At 39.5% G+C, this 26,928-nt stretch overlaps 1 protein-coding gene across 3 annotated transcripts in view; it reads right to left on the minus strand.

Annotated features, from left to right (window-relative positions):
- LOC139459650 (tyrosine-protein kinase Abl-like) overlaps window positions 1-10,656 on the minus strand; it is a 94,584-nt gene extending 83,928 nt beyond the window's left edge. For all 3 annotated transcript variants that reach the window (XM_071241246.1, XM_071241245.1, XM_071241244.1), the window contains exon 1: window positions 10,343-10,656. In XM_071241246.1, the coding sequence (XP_071097347.1) occupies window positions 10,343-10,448 (106 nt within the window). In that variant the 5' untranslated portion in view covers window positions 10,449-10,656. The remainder of the gene's footprint in view (window positions 1-10,342) is intronic.
- Window positions 10,657-26,928: the final 16,272 nt, after the last annotated feature.

Raw genomic sequence — 26,928 nt, forward strand, 5'->3', positions numbered from 1 at the left:
CCATGCAGACTCTAAGTGTTATTTTACACAACAGAAACAGTTATTTGGACATACAAACTATCTACCAAATTATGTATGCAGTCACCACTTTAATATTGACATGATTGAGAGGTTTGCCCCTATAGTCAATGTATTGGAATTATGATCCTCTAAATGTTTAACTTTTAACATTATGGCTATGACAAGGATCCACTGATTTTAAAAATTACTGTCTTGAAGCAATGTTTTGGTACAACAAGAGCGTAAATTTCTCGTTTTTCGCTCATATATTTTTAGTTATGCCTACAGGTTATTATTTTTTCAGTTATAAATAATTCATTTTCCCTCCTTGGATGTCTGGCCTTAAAAGGATGCATCATAGCTGAATTAAAAACAGGCCTTTCTTATGTTAACAATATCTTTTCTGTTACATAACAACAGTATTTATGTTCCAAACTTTGCTGATCAGGATCATTCGTGACTATGCCATACTTCATCTCAAAATGACAAATCTTAAGTTTACTTTGTTGGTTGATGGCTGTTTAACACCACACTCAGCAATATTCTAGCTATATGACGGCGGTCACTAAATAATCAAGTCTGGACCAGACATCATGAGCATCAATCCATGCAATTGGGATACGATGACATGCATCAACAAAGTCAGCGAGCCAGACCAACCAATCCCGTTAGTCGCCTCTTGCGACAAACATAGTCGCCTTTTACAGCAGGCATAGGTTGCTGAAGGCCTCTTCTACCCCAGATCCTAAAATAGCTAACCTCAGAATGGTCAGAAACACTTAGTATCCAAGCAAAACATGAACTAGCAGATAATTAAGTTTTTGGATCCATGTAAAAAGGTCACGTCAGTTTTCAGTTCTTGGTAGTGAGAACTACTCCTCACTGAATGGTGAGGTTAATTAGAAATAACTGCATTTCATTACTACTAGGATTCATCACTGGTAAACAGGATTACTTGGCAACTAGGCTACTGGCATCCAATATTCCACTATCCCTTATACTAGCCACAGGCAAAGGTATATTACACTGGATCAATGACATATCAATGACAGGAGAATCATGTGTTTGGAATGAGCAAAGAGGCAAAACTCTCAAGTCAGCAATAATCAGGCAATGACACAATGGTTAAACAGTTCATGAGATGAAAGTAAGCAGTCACACGCTGCTCTCTGCAATAATCCTGGCTGCCAAACAGCTGATGAGCTACCACACCATCTTCTCTCGCTCTTTTCACTACATGAAAATGTAAAGATTGTACAGCAAAACCTGCTGATGCTGGACTAAGAAATCTACAATCAACCATAGATTGCACATCATAGAAGCAGGAGTTAGTAAGGTAAGTTAGTTAGTGAGTTGGGATAAGGGCTGCTTTAAACTGTACTTTCGTAATATTATGGCAAAAGTCAGCTAGAAGCTCGAAGGAAAGCCCAATGAGGGGCAGGTGGAAGATGTTTACCTCTTTGGTGAAGCCAACAAGCATGGGAAAAGTAAAATCTTGTATTCAAACCCATATTCATCAGATCCTGCCATTGTTAAGGGATGTAACTCTGCACAGTGAACAACCACAAAATAAACTGGGCAACCAAAACTCTGACACAGAAATATGATGACTATTGATCCTGTTTTACCGACTAAAGTAACAGGGTTGTCAGTTGAATCTAAATTATTTACGTTTTTTGCATAGCAACTGAATAACCAATAATAATGTATTATTAGCTGACATGTTTTGAAAAACTCCATATGATGAGAAATTGAATAAACAATTTTTTCGTTTCGACATTTCTGATAATGATGGACATCTTCGATTATCCAGGGTATTATATCTCCATTCTATTATAACTACCCTGGACCCACTTGCCACCATAGCTTCACTTCAAAAGTGGCATGACCATCTCCATAGGGGCATAAGGCCATAGGGCAAAATCCACATCTCTGAGGGACATGCTCAATGCACAAAATTCAGCGTATGTACATACGGTATATACAACAGCTTGAAAATATGCTACCTAAAGTACAACTTCTATAAGACAGGTTGAGGAATGTCCTTACCAGACATTCCCAGTTGTATTTGAGTTGTGATTTTTGAAAGAACAGTGTATAATGACTGGACGTGTTGTGTCATTCAAACCGGACTCAGTGGCGATGGACCCAAGGTATACATCATTACAGAATGGAGACATACTACAGATAATTGAGGGTACATGTTGTTTTATCTCAATGTTCAAAATGGTGAAATGAGATTCACTGAGGATCCCGTTATTGTAGAAAAAGTGGTATTTCTGAACCCTTGCATTGCTGATCTGGGTTTGGATGGACAGGTGAGCGAACAAATGCTGTTGCAAGATGCAGTCAACACCATTACATATTTGATACTGAAGCCTGGATGTTATCAAATCTAAACAAGACAAAATAGTGACTTATAGCATGCACAAAGATCAATGCCTTAGGCATCAATGACACAACCATCTGGGTCATACATACATTGCAGCCTTTTCCAAAATCTTCTGAGTGTCCCAACCCCATTTGCACATTTTGAGCCAAAACGAAGAAGAAATTGTTTCAGTATTTTCAGAAAAAAATTGTGTCCAACATTGGCAATCCTTTTTGATAAAGGGTTTTCCTTTTCTCATAAAGATAATTGATTATTTTCCATACACAATGCAGTTTGTGACTTTAACCATTAGTCTGAAGTTCGAGTTTCGTAAAATTTTGTATGGTCTAATAAACTCAGGTAATAAAATACAACAGGTTAACACTAACATGTACTAAACATGATGACAAGACCTAAATTCGGACTAAAGCCTAGTGGTATTATAAATGATTCTTGAATTATGCCTCGATTCTTGGATGTACTAACAAAATATCCCAAAGTTTCTAGATTTTACATTCAGTGACGGTAAAATAATTTGTAAAATAATTATGTTTGTTGCATGAAGTGCAACGATGAGCATCCACCCACTTAGGTTTAAACTATTTGAAAGTATAATAACACATGTGCATCCCCTATGGGACGAGTGCCAATACAGCATGTGCAGAGAACTAGGCCTACTGTCTTCTGATTATTACAAAAATATCATTACAAAGCTTGCAAAGCCTGGATAACCAGATTTAGAATCCAACTGCAGAGATTTCCTTATCATAATCCAACAGAATGTTAAGTGCAGGAATAACTCAAAAAACAAACGCATCTTTTCATCATGCTCAAGGCAGACAAAAATAAATTCTTATTAGTTTTTAACCTGTCTATGACATTTGTCTTAAATAACAAACACTAATTAACAAACAGAACTTGATTAGTTTACCATTGTTTACTTAACAAACTAATTAGCTGCTCCACAATGGCCTATTCTGACCGGTCACTAATTAGTACAACACAGCTCCTACTCCCCCTCCCCACCCCCCAGACATCAGAGGTGCCTAATAACAAGGCCTGTAATCCTATCAGCAGGGGTATCAGTGACGCTCAGTGTGTGTATGATACGCAATTAGGATGATGTAAGCTCAAGTATCTCAAATAACACTACAATATATACCAAAATGACATAACCCAAACTGACAACTAAGTTCAAAGGTTAACTTGCCTCAAAGTCAATGGTCTATGTACATGATGTCCATAGAAACTGACATGAAGAAACACAGCTGCACATGCCTACATGCCCACACTAAAAGCATTTACCTAGATTAACCATGAAACAGAATCTTAGGCAGATATCTACCTGGGCCTCTATTTTCTAGTGCAGGAGACTCTCAGTAATACATTTTGGGGTCCAAGGTATGAACATGGGGGTCCCAGGCTGTCGACATGTGGCAAACTTTATTGATAATTACATTCCACATGATAAGAAGCCTTTAGCCTTTTAATAATATGTGGAGATTTCAGTGTTACAGTGTAGAAAATCAACCAGTGACACTCAATGCCACTACAACTTTTGAGTATTTCTTACCAAAATAGAAATGTCAGTTTACATAATATGCAGTCTACAATGCAATTTCTTTTAATGATTCAAACAGCCACATTTGTTCTCATCCTCCAAGGCTTGCAATGTGAATTATTTGTGTCTATTCAGTCTGTTTGTGTATGTATATAGGACGCAATATTTTGTGACCAGTAAAACCCTGTTAATGTTTACTAGCTCAGCATCATACAGGTATCACCTAAAAAGTATACAAGTCTAGAGTCTAGACCATGATAATGGTCATTAACAGAATACCCCTCAAGTTTGAAATTATACTAGCTCTCAGGTTACCTTTGAACTTCTTTAAGTGTGAATGCATTTCAGTTATGCCTATTGTCAGTCTAGGTCTGTTGTTTGTAGCTTACTGAAAGTTGGTGTTGTTTCGCGTGCGCACTACATCACTTCCCTCGTGCATGAAAATGTCATGGCTAAGCATTTATCTATTTTTACAAACCAACTATTGTACGTGAAAGTACAATCAACATTCTCAATGAAACTCCACCTGTAAAAAAACAAAATTATCTCAACAGTTGGAACAACAGATGTAGATTGTTCCGTTCAGAAAATGAAAGCGGTTAAACTGATATGAGTGCAAGTAAATACTTGCAATATCTTGACCATTTAGTCATTTATTGAACAAACAGTCCATTGAACCTCCACTGGCTTCAGTCATGACTTATGTGGTTCTGAGACTTAGACATGCTTTAACAGTATTAGACATTATTACTGACTATAATCTTGAACTTTGGCGCCTTAAATTTTCTGCTAGCTCTTTAACTTTCATATTGTCAACCTGAAACAAAATGACTGGAGCCAATGCCTCCTTAGAACTAAAAAGAAACTTTTGAGTCCTGAGTCCTAAATCATTCTTGTGAAACATCAGCTTGTTCAATAAGCTCTGCTAATAGTCCCGATATGATCACACAATCTACTGAGAATCATGTCAAGAGATCAGTTGGGATAGTCAAAAATGGTTAAATCCAATGTATTGGGTATACTTGGACCATACTGACACATGCTAAGAGGAAAACACCCCTGGCGAGTTTGTGGTCAAACACTGATTGTCGTAAGAGGCGACTAAATCCAGTAAATGGATCATGTGGTCAGGCTCAGTGACTTGGCTTAAGTCGGTTAATTGCTGGTCATTGTACACCACTGACTTATTTGTCTGGCTCAGACACTATTATCTACAGGCCACTATAAGTATAATATTACTGATCAATCCAATCATATTATCATATTACTGATAAAATGTGAAAAGTGCTGACTGCGGCATTAAACAACAAACAAAAACCGAGGGGAATACAACAAGTCCTCACGACTTTTCAATATTCTCTGAAAAATGCATTAACCAGGCTAACCTTGCACACTCTGAGGTTATGTAACAAGGCCTTGATATTACAAAGTCACCCTGTCAGAGACCAGGCAAGGTCTAGTTTATTTTAGTACCTGAAAAGTATGATAAAATGCCCATAATACTTTTCAGATGATAGCATCCAGAGTGTATGTTCCACTTCATAAACCATGCAGCTTGACTACCAATAATTACAGGCTTAAATTCAAGATAAAACATCACTTCTACTGTTACGAATCACCACCTCTGAATCACTGCCTGCCAAATGGCATTATTCGCTGATTTCCATCAATAGATCTCTCTGTCTAAGGAGACAGCATCATGAGCATGCATCCTCAGTATTTAGCCTGCACTGTGTGTATTTATAGAACACAAGTCATAATCACAGCATGGGGAGACATGCTGTGAGTGGCCCCCTTTGCTGTACTTGTGAGAGTAGTGAATGATGGATCTGGCAAATAAACTGTTTGATGAGGATCAGATCACAAATGAGGATGATCATTCCATAACCATATGCAATGGTTCGAAGTCATTTCTTTCAAGCATATAATCTCTATTCAGCATACAATTACATGTTTTTAATAACCCATAACATGTTTCCATCGCTACATGGCTGCAATATTGCTGCTATGTCATCATGAGATATACATTTCTAACTCACTCACTCACTCCCTATTCGGAATCAACATGATCTTACAACAAACATACCCTTCTCTGCATCATGTCCTGACCTGGTAATGCTGATTCAGCAATATTAAAGTGAAACTTGTGTCAGTACAATGGCTGCTTCCCATTTCTGCTTGGACCCTTTCTAAAATGCCCCATTATCTAAACCTAAGAGTTGGAATAATTTTGAGTCCATTGGCTCCCACAGTAATTTTCCAAGGAGACAAATCCAAATATCTGAAACTAAATCAGTTTCTGATGAGCTTGTTATAGTCTTTGAATTCTCTCATCACGTTAGCTTGGTAAAGACTTGAATTTAATCAATATTTTCTTTGGTACATATCCAAATTCAAACAACTACACCTTAACAATAAACAGCTTTGAAGACTGTATTGGCAAAGGTTTTGCATTTGTACATTAAGGCATTGTAGCATTGACATTTGGTATATTACTGTGTAATTTCAAACATGCCTTGTTAATTAACACATAGAAGACTGAATGACTTTGATAAACATCATGAAGATTTCGCCTCTGTGAACTGGCCTCTTTTATGCCTCTGCACTTTTCAATACAAGGGGAATACAATCAGAGAAAGAAATAATGCACAACAGTCAGTGTGCTTAAACAACTACTGCCATGCACATAATATTTTATATTGCAGCTAACTAGCATCACACTGGTATTACCAAGCACCTTGAAGATCCAGGGTAGAATAGGTTTTCAGCAACCCATGCTTGCCATAAAAGGCAACTATACATGTCATAAGAAGCGACTAATGGAATTGGGATGGTCAGGCTCGCTGACTTGGTTGATGTATTTCATTGTATCCCAATTGCATAGTTCGATGCTCATATCATCAATCACTGAACTGTCTGGTCCAGACTCGATTATTTACACACCGCCGTCATATAGCTGGACTATTGCTGCCTGTGGCATTAAACAAGTACCTTTCGAATTGATGGTGAAACTATCTTGAGTGAGTAGCAATATCCCAGCAAGGTGGGGAACACCAGAAATGGGCTTCACACATTTTACCCATGCAGGGAATCAAACCTGGGCGTGACGAGCGAAAGTCTTAACCACTTGGCTACCCCACCGCCTCTGACACCATCTTGACACTGACAACCAGGACAAGCTACATATCTTTTCAACTAACCTGTTCATATTCTCTATTTAATCAAAAAGATTGTAATTTTGTACACAAATACTGAGCACAATTTGCATAATGCATACCATCAATTGAATATTTTCATAAAGATTTAACCTATTCAATTTATGTCATGTTTTAACGACAAAACTTAATTAACAGCATATTGTTAAAATCGTTAAAAGTCTGAACAAAGCTGTAACTATGACATAATACATAACATTGTTCGAAAGAATGAAGTTCACGAGGTCCTTGCGGCAACCATTATGTTAAAAATGAAAGATTTAGGGTCTCAGCAAACCTCAACATGCTCAAGGAACCCCCAAACCCTCTGAATATCAATCACTTGATAACTTTGAACACTGCTTTGAACAGTAGTTCAGTCGAAATATGTCTACTAAAGTGGGGGGGGGAAGTCATGCAGTTTGTAGACATTACAACGAACGCTGGTACAATAACATGTGCCCTTATACTTTATAGCTCTGAAAAATATGCAATACCAAGGGATAAATACGGCTGGTCGTATCTATCTACATGATCTAGGCTGCAGATCATTTCAGACTATTAGCTTATGTACATGATGTAACATAACTAGATTTGGGGAGAAAACAACAAATCACTGTAAATGTTCACTCGTCTCAGAATGACTTACTAATGGTCGTGTCTTTACCATGTTTACCGGCAGTATTGTCAAATAGGATCTTTGCTGGTATGATTTTGTAATCACTGTACAACTCAAACTGTCATGTATGATTGTTCTAACAATGCAATGTAAGTTAATCTGCGATATATCATCATCAACAAATGGCATGAAATAACACACAAAAGGGGAATTATTTAACATATTACGACATGTTACATATTCATGATAATGCTAACCATGCTTGAGGGAAGCACAACCTTCTTTGGTGGAAACATTCTTTGTTACTTTTACTATTTACAATTACCCATGAAGATCCAGGGCAGAATAAGTCTTCAGCAACCCAAGCTTGCCGTAAAAGGCGACTATGCTTGTCGTAAGAGGCGACTAACGGGATCGGGATGGTCAGGCTCGCTGGATTGGTTGATGCATGTCATCCATCCCAATTGTGTGGATCGATGTTCATGATATTAATTACTGGATTGTCTGGTCCAGACTCGATTATTTACAGACCACAGTCATATAGCTTGAATATTGCTGAGTGGGGCGATAAACAAACAAACAAAAAATATTTATTATAGAGGTGAATGCTTTCCCTATTCTGGGTTAGAACTTCACACTAGCCCGCTAGCCTAGGGCCAGTACAATTTTCTGCAGGCTAGTCAAATTACCCAATTTCCCCATTGTTTTAACATTACGAGGGCATTTCATCTTTACCTGGGTTAGTAAAGCTTTTGAGTTTTGTTCTAACCCTGATAAATGCATCAGTAGTAAAGAGTAATTTCTGGGCCATTATTTGCCATGTTACTTTATCTTTTCAACAGCCATGGAAGGAGACTTGTCTCTGAAATTCAACTTTGATTTAACATACACTTTGTATACAACTAAAAAGACATATCTATCAATGACAAAATATTGAGGCATAATCATAGTCAGGGATGCCAAGTGGTACTAGCTCAAGTCAGTTTGTCTTATGTCACAAGAATATGATACTTTATACTTCATAGTTATCGACTAACGGAAGTTGGTGGTCTGGCTCACTGACTAGGTTGATGCAGGTGATTGTATCCCAATTTTGTAGACGATGCTCATGATGTCAATCACTGGATTGTCTGGTCCATATTTGATTATTTACAGACCACTATCATATAGATTGAATACTGCCTAGTACAGTATTAAACAACAAACAAACAAAATCTAGATTCAAATACTTTTGAAGCAACACAAAGCAGCGTTTCCCCCTACATTTGCTAACTGTATTACTACTACTAGCCCTTACAACCTTTCACTATGAGTCTGTTAGTCCAAGACTAATGAAAAACTAGGGACTAGTTGTTTTCTTACATAACCACTAATCTCAAATGCGCTGTGGACTAGTTAGATATGATCCATCTTGACTATCCCTGTAGTTGTTGATTAGCAGGCTACTGGCTGTGTCGAATGATGCTTAAGAACCGTACATCCTGTGATTCATTTCAGGGGTAGAAACTAACATATTTAGTCCACTAGTCCTTATAATGATAACATATAGCAAAACCATTAAAACTGCCAAATTTCTACTAGTTCTTATGATACCTTAACTATTGGGCAGTTTGGCAAGGACTACAGGATCAGTGCCATTTTCTATGCTGCATTTTAACATACATAACAGACATTAGTCATAATTGGCCTTCTTGATGTCAATAACAAGTTATAGGATTGGCAAGATGAAATGCCTTGCATTACCATAATTGCTTCCAGCTTCCACTGTCAGTAGATGTTGCAATGTGTAACATTCAGTGTGACTTATGCCACGCATGAAGAGACAAAACATTTAAGCATGTTCAAACAATAAGTACACCAGCTGCATATGACAGCACCAATTCTCAACAACAGGAACACATTTCCATAATTAAATGAATGAAATTCAAACAAAACAGTCCATTGAAATATTTTGATTAAAATGTTTTAATGGTTTTATACCACACTACCTTACTACATTATAAATCCATGTTTATCAATGATGAGACTTCAAACATATATTAAATACACAACTAGGCCTGTAGACATGCCAGCTGAGAATTGGTGTATTTTCAGCAACATTTTATGAGACCACTGATCATGCATGCTATTAGATGATCAATATGTAATTTAATGGGGTTTTTTTATATCGGATGCATTTCGTCAGTGTAACCGAGAAATGGACCACCTCTCTAACCTTATGACAGTCTGTGATGATTAGGCTGATCCATGTCTAGCTGAGTATGACAAACTGACATTCAGACAATGACATTGACAACCGTAACATGACATTTGATGTTTTGCAACACAGGTCACTTATGAAAGCTTATGAGTGTCAAGTAAACAGGCATTCAAACATAGAAAATAAATATACAAGCAATGCATCAAAAGAAGATGAAATCTCTCTCCTGGTGAGAAATCACTGATAAAACATATCATCCCTGTCACATTACTCATAGGCCTGCATGGCTAGACAACACAACGTGCGGCCGTGTTTACGTTGCAAAATCTCAGACCTGTGCAAATAATTTCGCATCGTAAATGGCTAAAATATCAAGTTCTATGACAGTTAAGCTTACCATTATGTTCAGCAAAAATATTTCCCGACGAAACCCTTGGTTCTTTTGTCTTAGCTTTAGTTTTCCCGGAACTGACCCGAGGTTCCTTCCCCTGCTGAGCTCCCATTATTGGCGAGAGCAGACGAGGCTCCTAGATTAAGCCCTTGCGGCACAGAAGCAGGCATTAATCCATATTTGACACCATCTCCATGTATTTCAACCCGAATCAATGTATACAGTATACTCCAATCCACATGGTTGAGTGTAATAGTGCTACAATTTCAGCGAATATCTCTTTACTTCCTCCCTTATTCGGTCGCCGCCATCTTGACGAATTAGAACACGAAAGCGAGGCCGACAGGCACTGGCTGAACTTTGACCTCCCTTGTCACAGCGAAACGTCGCAGACAAGAATAGTTTCAATTTTGGTAACCTCAACATTGTAGAACTTAACAAAATATTCCACGCTTTTTTAAAGCATTTATGTCTATAATTAATATCTAAATAGTTTTCATAACATTTTTTACGAGGCAGACGAGTGGACCATTTTCTGTCAAACTGGAATCGAACAATAAAACCAGGGAGGGGAATAAACTGTTTATCAGTGAACTTTCATTGTCACAGAAACTCCTATTTTCAGTTATCATTAATTTTGTAATCATAACTATATATTTAAAAATTCTTTGTCTACCTTATTAACATATAATGATCGACATTGTTTTGTTGAGGAGAAAAATGTTCCATGGTCAATTCTTGAAATTTGACAATTTATTGCAGATATGGGTAACCCTGTCTTTACATACCCCTGCTTATCAACGGGAGCACGGGTTGCCCAGTCGTCTGAGGCACCGCAATTTGCTGTGTTATGATTGTGTGCTCGAATCTCGGTTCGCTCCGATTATGTTTCTGGCACCCTACCCGTTTCTCAGCACTCTACCCGTGCTCGTAGGTTACCCAGAGTGGTAAACGTCTAAGACCCGCATTACTCCGGGCTTTCCTCCCACATTAAACCGGCACGCCTTGATACTGTTCAATACTGACGTTAAGCAAAGTCGCTCAATCTTTTCAAGCAATTCAATTTCGATCACATTTCCATTCTCATCCCAATCCCACGTCGACCCTAGTGATTTTATGGTGAACCTATAGGAAACCTTACACATGACTTTACTTCGGGAATTAAATACCTTTTCTAACCCCTTCCCTGATTTTTTATCCAACTTAGTTCATGTGTTGGCTGTATTTTTTTTACTGTAGTCAGCAATATTCTCGTTATATATGACGATGGCCTTACTGGCCTGTAAATATTCGAGTCTGGATCCGACATACCAGTGGTTGATATTATGAATAACGTATCGGGCCATCAATTATTCCTAATCAACCAAGCTCACTTAAAGAAGCCTGACCACTGGATCTATTTTAATGCCTTGTACCTCAGGCATATATGTCGCTGGGGACCTTGTCCCAACAGGGTCTCCGTTTTGCATATCTAACACAATACTAAAAAGCAGGTACATTCTTTCAGACTCGTTTCATAGCGGTCATATGGAAACACCCCTATTACAACACATAAATGTTTTATTTCAACTGATATTGGTCGGCAGAAGGTACTTACGAGGTATGGAAGTAGCGGGTGGAAATATGTGTTTGAAACATCAACACAGCCAGCTGCAACCGGACGATCACCTGATGCCTTTTGAGGAAACACCCCAGTTGTGACATCTGAAAAAGTAGATATCCACGGGAGATTGTGTTCGAATGTCAGATTGTGTGGATGACGGGCTGACGTCGATCTTGACCAAAGTCGAAACTGACTGATCGATACATACATGATATACCGTTTGACACCTCTGAGGCCGTACAAATATATTTCGCAAAGTAAACGTTTATGAAAAATTGTAAATAGCAAAAGCATTTTGTATTTTTTACAAGGATCAGGTTTAGTACATATATGATGCGTAAACAGATAACCCTTATTTTCCAGGCAACCAATCTGCAACGTGTGCAGGGGCGGTCGGTTAGCCTAGTGGTTAAAGCGTTCGCTCGTCACGCCAAAAACCCGGGTTCGATGCCCGACATGGGTACAATGTGTGAAGCCCATTTCTGGTGTCCCCGCCGTGACGTTGCTGGAATATTGCTAAAAACGGCGTAAAACCATACTCACTCAACGGTTACTTGAGTTGCACCCTTGTTGTCAATAATTTACAACACTTCACCTGATACGCTGTGCAACATGCAGGCAGTTGTGTAACACTCTTGTTGCAGCCAACAATGTACAGCGCTTCGCCCGATACATTGCAACAGTCACTTGTGTTACGTTCTTGTTGCTGTCAACAATGTATAACACTTCACCAGATACACTGTGCAACAGTCACTTGTGTTACGTTTTTGTTGCTGTCAACAATGTATAACACTTCGCCTGATACACTGTACAATAGTCACTTGTGTTACGTTCTTGTTGCTGTCAACAATGTATAACACTTCGCCTTATACACTCTGCAACAGTCACTTGTGTTAAAACCTTGTTGCTGTAAACTGTGTATAACACTTCGCCCGCTACACTGTGCAACAGTCACTTGTGTTACACCCTTGTTGCAGTCAACAATGTATAACACTTCGCCCGATACACTGTACAGCAGTCACTTGTGCTACGCCCTTGTTGCAGTCAGCAATGTATAACACTTCGCCTGATACACTGTACAACAGTCACTTGTGTTACACTTGTGTTGCTACCGATGTAATTGGTGGTTACACCACTAGGAGCCCTTGGATAATCTGACAAAGACTAAGCACAAGAAACACACCAGCGTTTATCCCCACCTTTTACGTGTGTATTCGGATGACGGTGCCAATCAGATCTAAAGCAAGCATCTTACCTGATCAGAGATGCATGTTTTGAAATGGACACAAGTCATGACATCCCGAAATAAACGCAAACGGACACCCGACAACGAACTCGTTTCTATAGTGATAGAGATTAGTAATTATTCACTTTGTCTTTTTTATATTTCTGTGGATATAAACGGCTAAATTTCTCGAATGAGATAGGTGCATACTATTATACATTTGTAGTTTCAGTCACGAAAACTCATCAAATAAATGATTGCTTACAAACGCATTTTTTTATATTTTATGTAGCTTCAATGTCCGAAAAGAGGAAAAGGGACAACAGACTGGAGTACGCGGTCCCTAACTTAGATCCAGTTGTCACGTGTGCATGTTACTTGTGCATGTTGTTTTTGTTTGTTGTTTTACGCCACAGTAAGCAATGGTCCAGCTATATGACATCGGTCTGAATGTAACAGAGTCTGGACCAGACAATCCAGTGATTGACATCATGAGCATCTATCTACGCAATTGGGATACGACATGCAATAACCAAGTCAGTGAACCTGACCACGAGAGAGAGAGAGAGAGAGAGAGAGAGAGAGAGAGAGAGAGAGAGAGAGAGAGAGAGAGAGAGAGAGAGAGACCAAGCTAAGGATAACAACATGTACCATCTTTTAGAATATTTTGCTATAATGCGGCCGGTGATCGTACCACCGACCTCCCCGCTATAATCTGTATTTGTCGTTCAACAGTTTGCCTGTTTAAGGCTCCGTATCCCATTAATAAAATTGTTGATCAGTCACCATTGTAATTGTCTGGTAATAGATCCCCGTGCCTTTATAACAAAATGCAATTCACACTGGCACTCATTCCCCGATTTAAACCTCTTATTGACTTAGTGTATACCGTACTTACAAATGCACGTTGTATCGTATATTCACGGAACTGTATACTTTGTGAAATATGAATACATGATTCATGAATCGTACAGGTGATTCTTCTTCTTCTTTGTGCAACTGCATTATTTGAAAGGATTTCACAGCCACAGGAAAACGGGTAATCTATTTGAGATTTTATCTTCGCGTGTACTTATTGTGCCAAACGTTTGAAACGTCAAATGATAGACATTGGTGGCGGTAAGATGAGGGAGTCTATATAGGTTTTCTGTACACTTCCTGACAAGATCAACGAGAAAGAAAGAGCTTGCGTGCTGGTTGCGCTGCCCTTAGACCCTGTCACCAGTCACGTGGTCTCTTGCTGAAGTTGAAGAACCGTAAGCGAGGATTATTTAAGAGTTGAGTGGTTTTGAATGAAGTGCGAAACTATTTTAGGTCGCGTGGTGCGAGGAAAAAACCCTAATTTGATAAGCAGGTTCTCTCGCTCAATGGATAATGGTAGTTCCTAACTCTACACTGTGTGATGATTTTGAGATCATTTTATCGTTGAGCGCTCAACACAGCACTTAAGCCATTGCCCTCTGCCAGATTGTGGCCTCGTCGATGCAGTTCGTGACATCCCGGCGCGTGGAGCGTGGCAGCTTCCGGTCTACATCCGGGCTAGTAAAGATGGAACCTATGGCTTCGGGAGTAAGCCTGTTCGGTCGACTCCAACCTAGATCGATGTTAAGCCTACCGATGATTGGTTTTAAATAGGCCGCCAGACTGGTCACAAGTATTAATAGTATTAATGATTAATTGCAGCCGTATAGTACTAGAGGTGTCCCAAATATGCAATTGTTGGTATAGAAGATCGCGTGTATAGTGGCTTGTTGGGCCTGGACTCTTGGGATCATGCCTTTGTAAGTTTCTAGCACACTCTTCGAGGCCCGGACAATCGAGATGAGAGGATCCCAGCAATCAGTGCCTCTATTGAAGCTACCTAAGATCTTCAAGATTGGATTTGGTTGTAATATCTCCGTGTTGCGTGATTTAGACCTGTTGATGAGAAGTCCCACACAAACAAGATATCATCGTCTGGCCGTAAATACTGCGCGTTCGGTGTACTGGGAGTTTTCGCTGACAACGGGAACAAAATGATTTAATGAAGGATAGTTACGCCCTATGTCAGCTGATCGAACATGGATCAGACAAACCACATGAGTGTATTCTAGTATACCGCTGCGCTTGTGGCAGCAATAATGACGTTCATTTCATCACAATTTCAATAAAACGGATCCTGTAGAGTGAGTGAATGAGTGAGTACGTTTTTATGCTATGCCACTTTAGCGATATTTCAGCAGTATCACATCGAGAGACAACAGAAATGGGCTTAATGGAATGTTCCTATATCATACCGGGACCTTCGGTATGACGAGCCACAAAAACAAATACACAAAGAATGCTGAAAGAATAGTATGGAATCAAGTTAGAGACGCCAGTAGGTACACTAACGCGCGTCCATCCTCTTATGGTTTCTATTCTGAACTCGTAAAGATCCGGGTAGAGAATAGGTCTTCAGCAAGCCATGCTTGCCGTAAAAGGCGACTAACGGGATCGGGTGGTCGGGCTCGCTGACTTGGTTGATGTATGTCATCGTATCCCAATTGCGTAGACCAATGCTCATAATGTCAATCACTGGATTATCTGGTCCATACTCGAATATTTAGACCGCCGTCTTATAGATGAATACTGCTGAGTGCGGCGTTAAACGCCAAACAATTGCAACGCTGGAGTCATAATACTTCCTGGTGAGATGTTTATAGTGACAATGTATTAAAAAACATACAATGTATAATCGGTGATTTTTTTATGGGATTCGAATCAGGTTCAAGTTTTGTATTCGCCCAAACAATTCGCAGTGATCCGTGGAAGTAGTACATCTACAGTATTCAGGTAAACGGCCGACAGGTCCAAGTTACGTGTACAAGGACACGGCTAGTGGTGATATGTTAAAAAGGTTAACATGTTTCATATATTCCTAGAGCCCTTGGTGCGCTAAAAATCTTCATGGTTCATGGTCGTAATATGCAAATTAGTACATGCCCAGTCACAAAGACACCACTGTGATAGTGTAACAACATACGACCATTACATACCCACAGGACAAAGGGCAAGCGAGGGCGTGAGTGTATGCAGTATATCATCGACTCGTCAAGTGTGGATAATCAAGATCTTGTGTCAGTGAGGGGATCCGGTACATGGGGTTTGTGTCGACGTCAGCGTTTCCAGTGTCTTACTGCATTGAGTTCTTAAAGTAGCAAACGTGAAAGTATATACAGCTTTTTTTTCTTTTTTTTTGGTGGTGGGGGGGGGGGGGGGGGGGGGGGGTATTTTGTGATGACACGTTATCAACAAGTGGTTGTCGAATGCGTTTTATTTCATAGTCGCGTTAACTGGATATACTTACAGGAAACTACGGTTATAACGAACACGCTTATAACGAACTGGCGGATATAACGATGTGGTTTTTAGGTCTCTGCCATTTGCTGTATATATGCTGTATATATGCTTATAACGAATTACGGTTATAACGAACTAGAATTTGTGGCCCCTTTGAGTTCGCTATAACCGTAGTTTACTGTATATGACAAAACGACTGACTTAGATTGTTGTCATAATTTTACATTACGTATATGTTATCACCTGAAACAACTCCACTCAATTATCCAGTTTGGTATATCATTATTCTATAAACTGGGTGAAAAAGGTGATATTTCAAACGTACAGGGTAATTACGTGACCGAAGAGTTAGTATATGATTGTAGTGTTTTCATCCACAACTATTACCTGAGTGAAAAACTTTTTTATGATTAAATACGAATAAACAGTTCCTGAAAAATCTTTTTCACAAATATGGATTTATGTCCCAATTACAATCACATCAGATTATATTCTCATACGGCGTGCCTCTCTTCGCGTGGCGCGATATCGTATGATCGGAGGAAAAATCTGATTTTAAAGAGATAATTTTAAGCCCCAAACATACAATTTGTATGAAATTTAACAAAATGTATGAACACAACTGATAAATTTCATAATGATTTCCTCATTTCCTTAATTATGCATAACCCTTATCATACTCGTTCTTTGTATATTTTGGAGTTATGTCCAAATCCCATCCGCATATTACGTAAATTCCTATGTCGGTGTCATAAGCTGAATATTCAACAGTTTCATTGTAATGAAGAAATCAGAACAGATTTCCTCAAGTGCAATAAAAGTAATTATAATGCAATTGAAGGCGAATACCATTTCCTTTTAGTTTGATAATTGTATATGGAAAATAGACAATTGTATATCCAACAGTTTCTATTACATGTATCCATCACGAACAAAATTCAATCAACTATTAGCAATTCAAGCTCATAAAACAAATTGCAATATATTTGAAAAGAACTCTGGCCATATAACTTCTTTATATGACATTTAGAAATTGGTGTGATGAACAAGGGACATAGATCTATGGATATACAACTTCTGTATTTCAATGACTGCGACGCTTCAGTGTAGATACAAACATCGTTAGAGATGTGTTTAATAACGGTGTTAGTATCTACACCAACACGTCTCGGTCATTGTAATAAAAATATCCATAGAAATATCTCCCTTGATCTGCCCATATAATGCAACTACATACGTTTTTAATTGACTCAGTAACTGTCTTACTGACTGTACACTTGGCCATGTTGCCTTTGATGCCGAATAAATGCTTTGTATGTTTGTATGTCTTCGGGAACCAGTGCTTGTCATAAGGCGCGACTAACTGGACGGGTTGGCCAGGCTCGCTAACTTGGTTGATGCATGTCATAGCGTTCTCAATTGCGTGGATCGATGCTCATGATGTCAATCACTGGATTGTCTGGCCCAGACCCTATTATTTACAGACCGCAGTCATATAGTTGGACTATTGCTGAGTGCGGCGTAAAACAACAATAAACAAACCTTTGTATATTCTGCGAAGATGGACGGGGATTAGTTGATGTAATCCGTTTCACTGAACTCAGCAGTACTCATTATTCTGAAGCACAGGTATACATGTTCCGGTATCTTCCCAACACGAAGTGAGTGAGTGAGTGAGTGAGTGAGTGAGTTGGGTTCAACTCCGCTTTTAACAGTATTCTACTCCGTTTTCTTGTGTTTGTTTTCATGATGTATACTGCGTAAAAATCAAAAGGTCATTGTGTTTTAACAACAAGAAGGAGAGTATAGACGAAGTCAGAGTAGTTTGTTATTCTCAGATGGCTAATCTCTAAATCTTTTCTCTTTTGGGAGGTCTGCGTTTTGGGAGTGATCCCCTGTTCCCTATATTTCTTCATCAGTTCATTTGGCAGCATATTGGCTACAGTCCAGGTTTTGTACCGCGTTCAATACATAACAATGCATGTCTATTGAACTAATAACATACTATTCATAAACTAAACTGTCGGATCCATGTTTAAAGGTTGCTAAAATATAACAAACCAAGAAATGGTTATTCAACGTATTGTTTTGAAAGGGTATCATTGTTTGGACGAAGTTTGCAATGTTTTGGTGATTGTTTTCGGTCCAGTAATGTTTAGATAACGTTTCTTATTTTTTGGTCCAATCAATTTTCAAGGGTATACTTTCTTTTGCCCGGCGGTATATTAGCTTACGGAACACACATACTTGTCTCGATAACGAGGGGCCATCAAGCCATTAAAATCCAATTTGCCCGTCTGCTGACTCGAATCTTGGTCTGTTCAATTGTTAAGTAATGTTACGTTATACGTGACATTAATTACACGGAGACAATGTCTCAGTTTCGCACGTGGCACTAAGTACAACGTCTAGACCTTGACGAAAAAGAGCACCAGACCGTGCAGCATATCGGCCCACTCTGGGTGCATGTATGGGAACAGGTAATACATTAGTGAGGTGAGGTGAAATGGGATTTTACGTCGCGTCCAAGATTATAACACCTATATAGCTACGTGCGTGCGTGTGGCTGCTTGTACATGTCCGGGCGTAGGCAGGTTTATATTGCTAGCCCCTGTGAATATCCGGGTCAGAATTGGGAAACCCAAGCTTATCGTAAGAGGCGACTAACGGGATCGGAGGGTCAGACAAAAGCAACAAATAACATTGTGCTACCCCACCGAGGTGCCATGTCGCCGTTTAACATGGATACACCACTATTACCCCGTTCACATGCACCTCTATACAAAGGTGTGCATTTTTGCATACGTGTGTAAATATACATACGTTAGTATACTCGTGAACGCGTTTACTCATGTGTGTATATTTACACCAGGAGCAAATTTGCATCATGTCTGGAGCAGGTGCAAATGTAAATTTGCACTTTATGTATATGTCGTAATGTGAACGATTATGCTAACGTCAGAGGATAATTGATATACCTGATGATTCGCCAACACCAAACAAATTGTCAACAGTTCTGTATTCTGAATTTGACGCTATTCAGTATAAAGCAATATCAGCTTTTATGCGGACATCCAGAGTACGGCGGACGGTGTTTTCTTTGGGTTTCAAGGCGTCAAAAATTTGTGTACAGATTAGTTCAAACACATGCTGCTTCATGTGAAGATTTTTTGTAAGGTAACTCCCTTCTCATTCGACTTTGATCGGAAACAACCTTTTCATGGTGATAGTGAACAAACTGATGAGTGAGTGAGTTGGGTTTAACACCACTTTTAACAGTATTCCAGTTATATCACGGCGTATCAGCCTAAAGTGTGAGGAAAGCCCGAAGTGATGCAGGTCTCAGACGTTTACCACTTCGGTGAAACCCACGAGCACGGGCATGGTGCTGACAAACCTAGAAACATAATCGGGCGAACCGGGATTCGAACCCACAATCATAGCTTTCTGGCATGCCCAAGGGACGCAACTCTGCACAGCGAATCGCGGCGACCTAGACGACTGGGCCACCCGTGCCCCCACAAACTGATGAATTAGTGCGCATTATATTTACATACTCTCTTTACACATCTAAGTTATTTTTCATGTGAACGCATAGTACATACACATACACATGTATGTATAGTTACACATGTGCAAAATTACTTATACGAGAGTAAATGTTGTGAACGAGGTAATAACAAGTAATAATTTTGAACCACTAAATGTCGAACGCAGGGCACGGAAACAACAAGTATCCGTCTTTTACCGTCTTTTGTTATTACGCGACAAGGGGTGAAATTACAGTTGTAATATCCAAATCATTTGACTTGAAAAATGAACTGAGGAATTCGTAGCTGTACACAATAAAATGAATTTCTTTTACCCACACATGTATCCTACGACGCCGAAGGAATTTCCGACGCCTAGCAGGATAAATGTTTATTTATGTACAGCTACGAATTCCTGTGAATCATTCCCATTCGTTATTTAACACGGCTTCGCCATTAAATTGTGGTTAATTATTCTGACATATTTCACAGACCGTCTCTGTGGTCTAGTGGTAGAGCGCCCGTCCCCGGTCGCGTCACCCCAAAATACGTTTTAAAAATGGTACTTATTGTTACCCTTCCTGGCGCTCGTCATTAATGGGCTTAACAGACTGGTCGGCTCTGAGTGGGGTATTCGTGATAAACTACTGCATGATATCTGCACTAAAATCGGTATTAGTCCGGACTAGTACAAACAGCCACACACACACACACACACACACACACACACACGTGCGTGCACGTCGCTATATTGAACGTGACGTTGAACCCCATTTCACCTAACCCCACCTGACATGTCACGCATACGCACAAAAGGTTTTGCAGCGTTCGGATTAAGATGTCTGCGAAATTCCTCGTATGTTGTTACTATGTTGTACACAAATTACTACTGTTGTCTCGGACATCTGAGAGCGATTGCCGTCTCGAGAAATGTTATATGATCACAACGTCACTGCATTCATTGTGTTGGTGGTGTTGTGTTCATTGTTGTTGGGCCAGGCATCACTCTGGCGTTATGTTCACCTGTCCCTTCTGCACACAACAGCGACTGCAGTGGCCGTTGTCTTGCGTGAATCCAGCAACTTACTAACCCCAAGCCAAATAAACACCCACATGCCTTCGTCCCGGCCGAGGTCGAGTGGTGTAGTGTCTGTGTATTCGCAACACATCAACGGGGACTGAGCATTGGTTGTGTTTATGCAACGCCTTTCCTGTTTGAAAACACGTTTCAGACGACCAGTATCACTTGCGCTTATTTGGAGTGAGTGAGTTGGGTTTGCCGCCGCTTTGAACAGAATTCCAGTTATTTCACGGCGGGAAAAGCTTAATGTTGGAGGAATGCCTATAGTGATACAGGTCTCAGTCAGCTCAGCTATATGACGGCGGTCTTTAAAACATCGAGTCGGGACCAGACAATCCAGTCATTAACATCACGAGCATCGATCCACGCAATTGGGATACGGTGACATGCATCAACCAAGTAAACGAGCCTGACAACCCGATCCCGTCAGTCACCTCTTACCATGAGTCGCCTTTCACGACAAACATGAGTTGCCGATGACCTATTCTACCCATGATCTTCATTGGTCTATTGAATATTATTCTAAGCCAGGAAATCTTAACATTTGAAACCTCCGGTTATCGAATACTTACGAAGACCTAGTTTGGAGAACAAAAATATGTCCGGGTTTAAAGTTCATCATTTCAGAAATGACAAACGAACCGACGACACGAATATGTCCAAATTTCACAATTAACGCAGCGTGTCAATCACCAGGAAGTTAAATATATAAGCACAGGTATTTTTACAGAACATAAATGAATTTGAAGGACACCATCAGATCAGAGATGGACACCCCATTTGCTAACAATAGATCTTCTATTTTTAGCAATCGGGGGTTTCCATAATTGTTTTGATGAGGTTAAATGTGGAGTTCATGGAAGATCTGCATTGGTGTGGAAAATCAAATACCCGTTATGGGATATACATGTACTTGGTATAATATTCGAATATCATGATCGATAACACCATTTGAGATACCTGGGACTTGGATTTCTTCAAAAACAACCATTCTTTCGTGCAGTAATGTACTCTAAAATATGTAAGTAAAAGCAGGCTGGTTAAAGCAGGCGTTGGGTGTTTGCATTATAAATACAACGTTAAACTCAAACTGAAGCGGACATAAAAGTCCACTAGAGCACCATAAGTCCTGACCTAGTTGTCTCCCCTGATAGGAGAAGGCTTCCCTTTCTTTAAAAGCAAATAGCAAAAAAATAAAACATATTCCCGAAAATGAACCCAATACATCCGTACTCAGCTCTCAATAAACTACTCTATCTCATACAAAATTCTTATTAATGTTTGACGATGTACTGAATTCGTCATAATTATGTAGTTTCAGTTGTACAAGCCTTTGTATAAGATAGGATCCCTGGCAACATAAATCATTCGTGTTTTGGCAGTCATGGCTTTAATAAGAGTTCAATTTAAGTATATAGATATATACGTGTTCCACTGATCGTTGATATTAACGTAATTACTGTAAGGCCGCTTTAACCCCACGGATGCCTTGTTATTTCCCTGAAGCACATTTTGACAACATCTGAAAAGTGAAGGCTGTGCGAGAATTGCGCTCGCGCGGCACTCGATCCAGAGTGCTCAGCATCATGAGAGCCATATAACGGCTGGGACACCAAGACGGGTTTCACACACGCCTGTTGGGAATCACACCAGGCGTGTCGCGCAAACGCATTTACAACTTGACTACTCTACCAACCTGATATTAGTAATTTACAGGATGGCCCTGAGGTGTCAGTATAAGATGCTGGATTGATTTCCGGCTATTATCTTGGAGCATGCGACTCATCATCACCCAAAGAGCACTTAAACTTACATTGAAACGAGGCAAACACTAATAATCCGTCGTTTGTTTTCGTTATCTGATCTAAGATGTCAGTTATCACATTAATATTTCATTATAACATCCTCATATTGATTTCCACAAAGCCTTAATTTCCTGCTGCAACAAACCCAATAAATATTCAATTTACAGTATCATGTTTATTTCTCAATTTTCCCAAAGTGTGATATGTGTTTCGAGGGTGACATTGTGTCCGTATTGTGGCCAAGTAACCGACTCGCTCATGTTTCTCTACCTTAACACTTTTTGTACAATATGTAAGTAAGCGTGTTTGATTTAACGTCGCATTAAAAATATTTTAGTTTTGCACAGCGTGCATGTGGACTTCATATAGGAGGAAAGTCCGAGGTGATGCAGGTAATGGATTTTTGTGAAACCCACCAACACGGGTATGGTGCTCACAAATTTGATTTGCCTTTATTACCCGTTGGCAATTAACGCTTTCGCTTGATATCTTATCGTGAATCGGAAACACACACACACACACACACACACACACACACACACACACACACACACACACACACACACACACACACACACACACATATATATATATATAATTCCTGACCCAGTTGTCTCCCCTGATAGGAGAAGGCTTCCCTTTCTTTAAAAGCAAATAGCAAATAAATAAAACATATTCCCGAAAATGAACGTTTGGCACTCAACCCGTGAAAATTTAGACATTTTTCTGGATATTATTAATAAGCTCCATCATTCCATCAGTTTTACTATGGAGTCTAGCGAGAGCGAAATTCCATTTCTGGACGTCCTTGTAATTAAGGAAGATACTAAATTGAAGACTGATATCTACTACAAACCAACGGACACCCATCAATACCTACAATTCGGTTCATGTCACCCCAGGCATACACGAACTAACATTCCTTATTCACTTGCGCGGAGAGTATGTACCATCGTGTCGGAAACGGATAAAAGAGATTTAAGATTGAATTAAGGGGGTATCTCAGGAAGCTAGGATATCCGCTTCGCGTCATAAATGACGCAATAGAAAAGTCTTTAAAAATTCCAAGACATACTCTCCTGAAACCTAATGAAAAATCTGTGGGCGATCAGATTATACCGTTTGTGTCCACCTTCAATCCTAATAACTGTGTCACGATATGGCTGAAATACTGCCGATGTGACGTTAAATCTTAACTCACTCACTCACTAATAACTGTGATATCATGCCAGTCATAAGGGACAACCTCCCAATTTTACAGCAAAGCGATAAAATGAAACAAGGACTGAATAAATTTAAAATTATAAAAAGTACAAGGCAACCAAAAAATCTCAAGCAAATTCTTTGTCCATCCAAATATTCTTGTACAGAGAGTGTACCATGTGTAAGTAGATGTAACACACCAAGATGCGGGACGTGTAACATCATAAGTGAAGGTACTACTTTCCTTTTTGCAAATGGCAAGGGTTTCAATGTGAAAGCCGACATGAACTGCCGCAGCAAAGATGTGGTGTATGTTATGAGATGTTCGGGATGCGGCGAAAACTACATCGGTGAAACCGGCATGGAATTAAAAGATAGAGTCACTGTACACAAACAGCAGATTAGAGACCCTAATGTTCGATGCTTAGGTGTCAGCAAACACATTGATGATTGCGGAAACGGGAAATTTACTATTTTTCCGTTTTATAAATTGTATACAAGTAACAAGCAGCTGAGACTGGAAAAAGAACAAATGTTTATCCAATTGATGAAACCAAAATTGAACTCTAGAATGTATTAATAGATTTGTCATTTCAATCGTAAATGTTGCACTGTTACTTTACAAATACTGTATATTTAATTCAAATGTCTCCCTACAATTGTTAAATTACTTGGTGTCGTCGCTGGAGTGTGTAAATACATTATGACGTCACAGTTGTAATTTATGACGTAATCATAAGTATGACGTCATTATATGTCAATGTCAGTTACACTGAAGAGCTGTCATGAGACAGCGAAAGTACTATGTATGAAACTGATATAAAGAAGATGATGGACTAACGTGGACTTTATTATTTTATTATATATTACATGTACACCGAGTGAACATTTACCTCATTTTTGTATATATATATATATATATATATATATATATATATATATATATATATATATATATATATATATATATATATATGTATGTATGTATGTATGTATGTATGTATGTATATGTATTTTATAGATTTGATTTGTTCGATAATATTTCAGTAATTTGAAAAAAATCTAAAATGTGCTTTTGAGATGTTTGGCAGTATTCATGATTCTGTGGTGAGCATATGAGATTCAGAGTGAAATAGTTGACAGTGTCGGGATTCAGGGGGAAGGATTGGGCACCCACAAAATATTCAGTTCTGATATGGATGGACGCCAGTAGCTCGTTGACTTGGTTGATTGCGGTCTTCGAACCCCAGATGAAGAGGACCGTACATCATAATATCAATCACTGGATTGTCCATAGACGGATCTAGAGGGGGTCCATCGGGTCCCGACCCCACCTTTTGAAAACCAAATGTAGTATGTTGTTGGCAGTAAACTTGACAGAGAGGATTTTGATATTATGGACCCCTCCCTTTAAAAATGCTGGATCCGCCCTTGTTGTCAGATCCAGACTCGATTACTTACAGGCAGTCGTCCTGTATCTGAGATATCCCCACGCGCGGCGTTAAGCAACGCACAAACAAATCGAAGCCCTCACCAACTGGCACATACATTTACACGCTACCCGACAAACAGCCAGCAAGGCGTTTACGTGCGCATGCGTCAGTCTCAATGTTGGAGGAAAGCCCGAACTGATTCGGGTCTGAGGTGAAACTCACGGGCGCTGGTATGGTGCTGGCAAACCTAAAAACAATCTGAGATTCGAATCTACGACCATAGGTTTCTGGCATCCCTAAAGACGGTACACATGTACAACGATCAGGCGCCTCAGACGACTAAGGCCATCCGTGTCCCCGTTTTCTGAAGTGATTCTGCTTTTCATTCACACATTTGAAATACAATCATGAATACACATTCGCGCGCGCGCACACACACACACACGCGTTCATGTGTATTCATGTATTCATGATGCGGTTACCATCAATTCTACTTTAATCCAAATAATCCATTGGTCCATTTGACTAGAATAATCTGGTCCGTTTTGGTCCTTTTGACTAGAAAAAAAACTCAGACCGTTTCAACTGGCACCCAGTACATTTTATACTTTGAAATATACATATGGGATCGATAGATAACCGTAAAAATATATATTTTCGCAAAGTAGGCCCACTGTGTTTACTGTTGTCAACCGAAGGTTCATTATGGAACTAAAAGCGACAAATCCCCTTTCTTAATCATAAGAATCTCTTTTATTTAGTGTGTTGGAAACATAAAATGTTTGATAAATGGTCGGTCCCTTAGTGAACTCAAGACCAATTCTGACGCAGATCTTCACCTGGTTCCACCACTGAGATCATTACTTTGGTACGAAATGACATCAAGTCATGCTCCACATATCATGTGTGTACCTCCATATTTCAGATACAGTTAACTACGTTTATAACGAACACGCTTATAACGAACTGACGGATATGACGCACGTATTTGTTTGTCCCGGTCACTGCTGTATCTATGCTGTACATATGATTATAACGAACTACGGTTATAACGAACTAAAATTAGTGACCCTTTTGAGTTCGTTATAATCGTAGTTTACTGTATGTACATCAATATCACCTATATTTTCTATTGAGGATTATGGCCCAGTCGTCTAAGGCGCCGCGATTCGCTGTGCAGAGTTGCGTCCCTTGGGCATGCCAGAAACCTATGATTGTGGGTTCGAATCCCGGTTCGCCCCAATTATGTTTCTAGGTTTGTCAGCACCGTGCCCGTGCTCGTGGGTTTCACCGAAGTGGTAAACGTCTACAACATGCATCACTTCGGGCTTTCCTCCCACATTAAGCTGACACGCCGCGATATGCCTGGTATAATGTCAAAAGCGGCGTTA

This window comes from Haliotis cracherodii, unplaced genomic scaffold, assembly GCF_022045235.1.
Source record: "Haliotis cracherodii isolate W230 unplaced genomic scaffold, xgHalCrac1.p SCAF_13, whole genome shotgun sequence".
Taxonomy (NCBI): Eukaryota; Metazoa; Mollusca; class Gastropoda; order Lepetellida; family Haliotidae; genus Haliotis; species Haliotis cracherodii.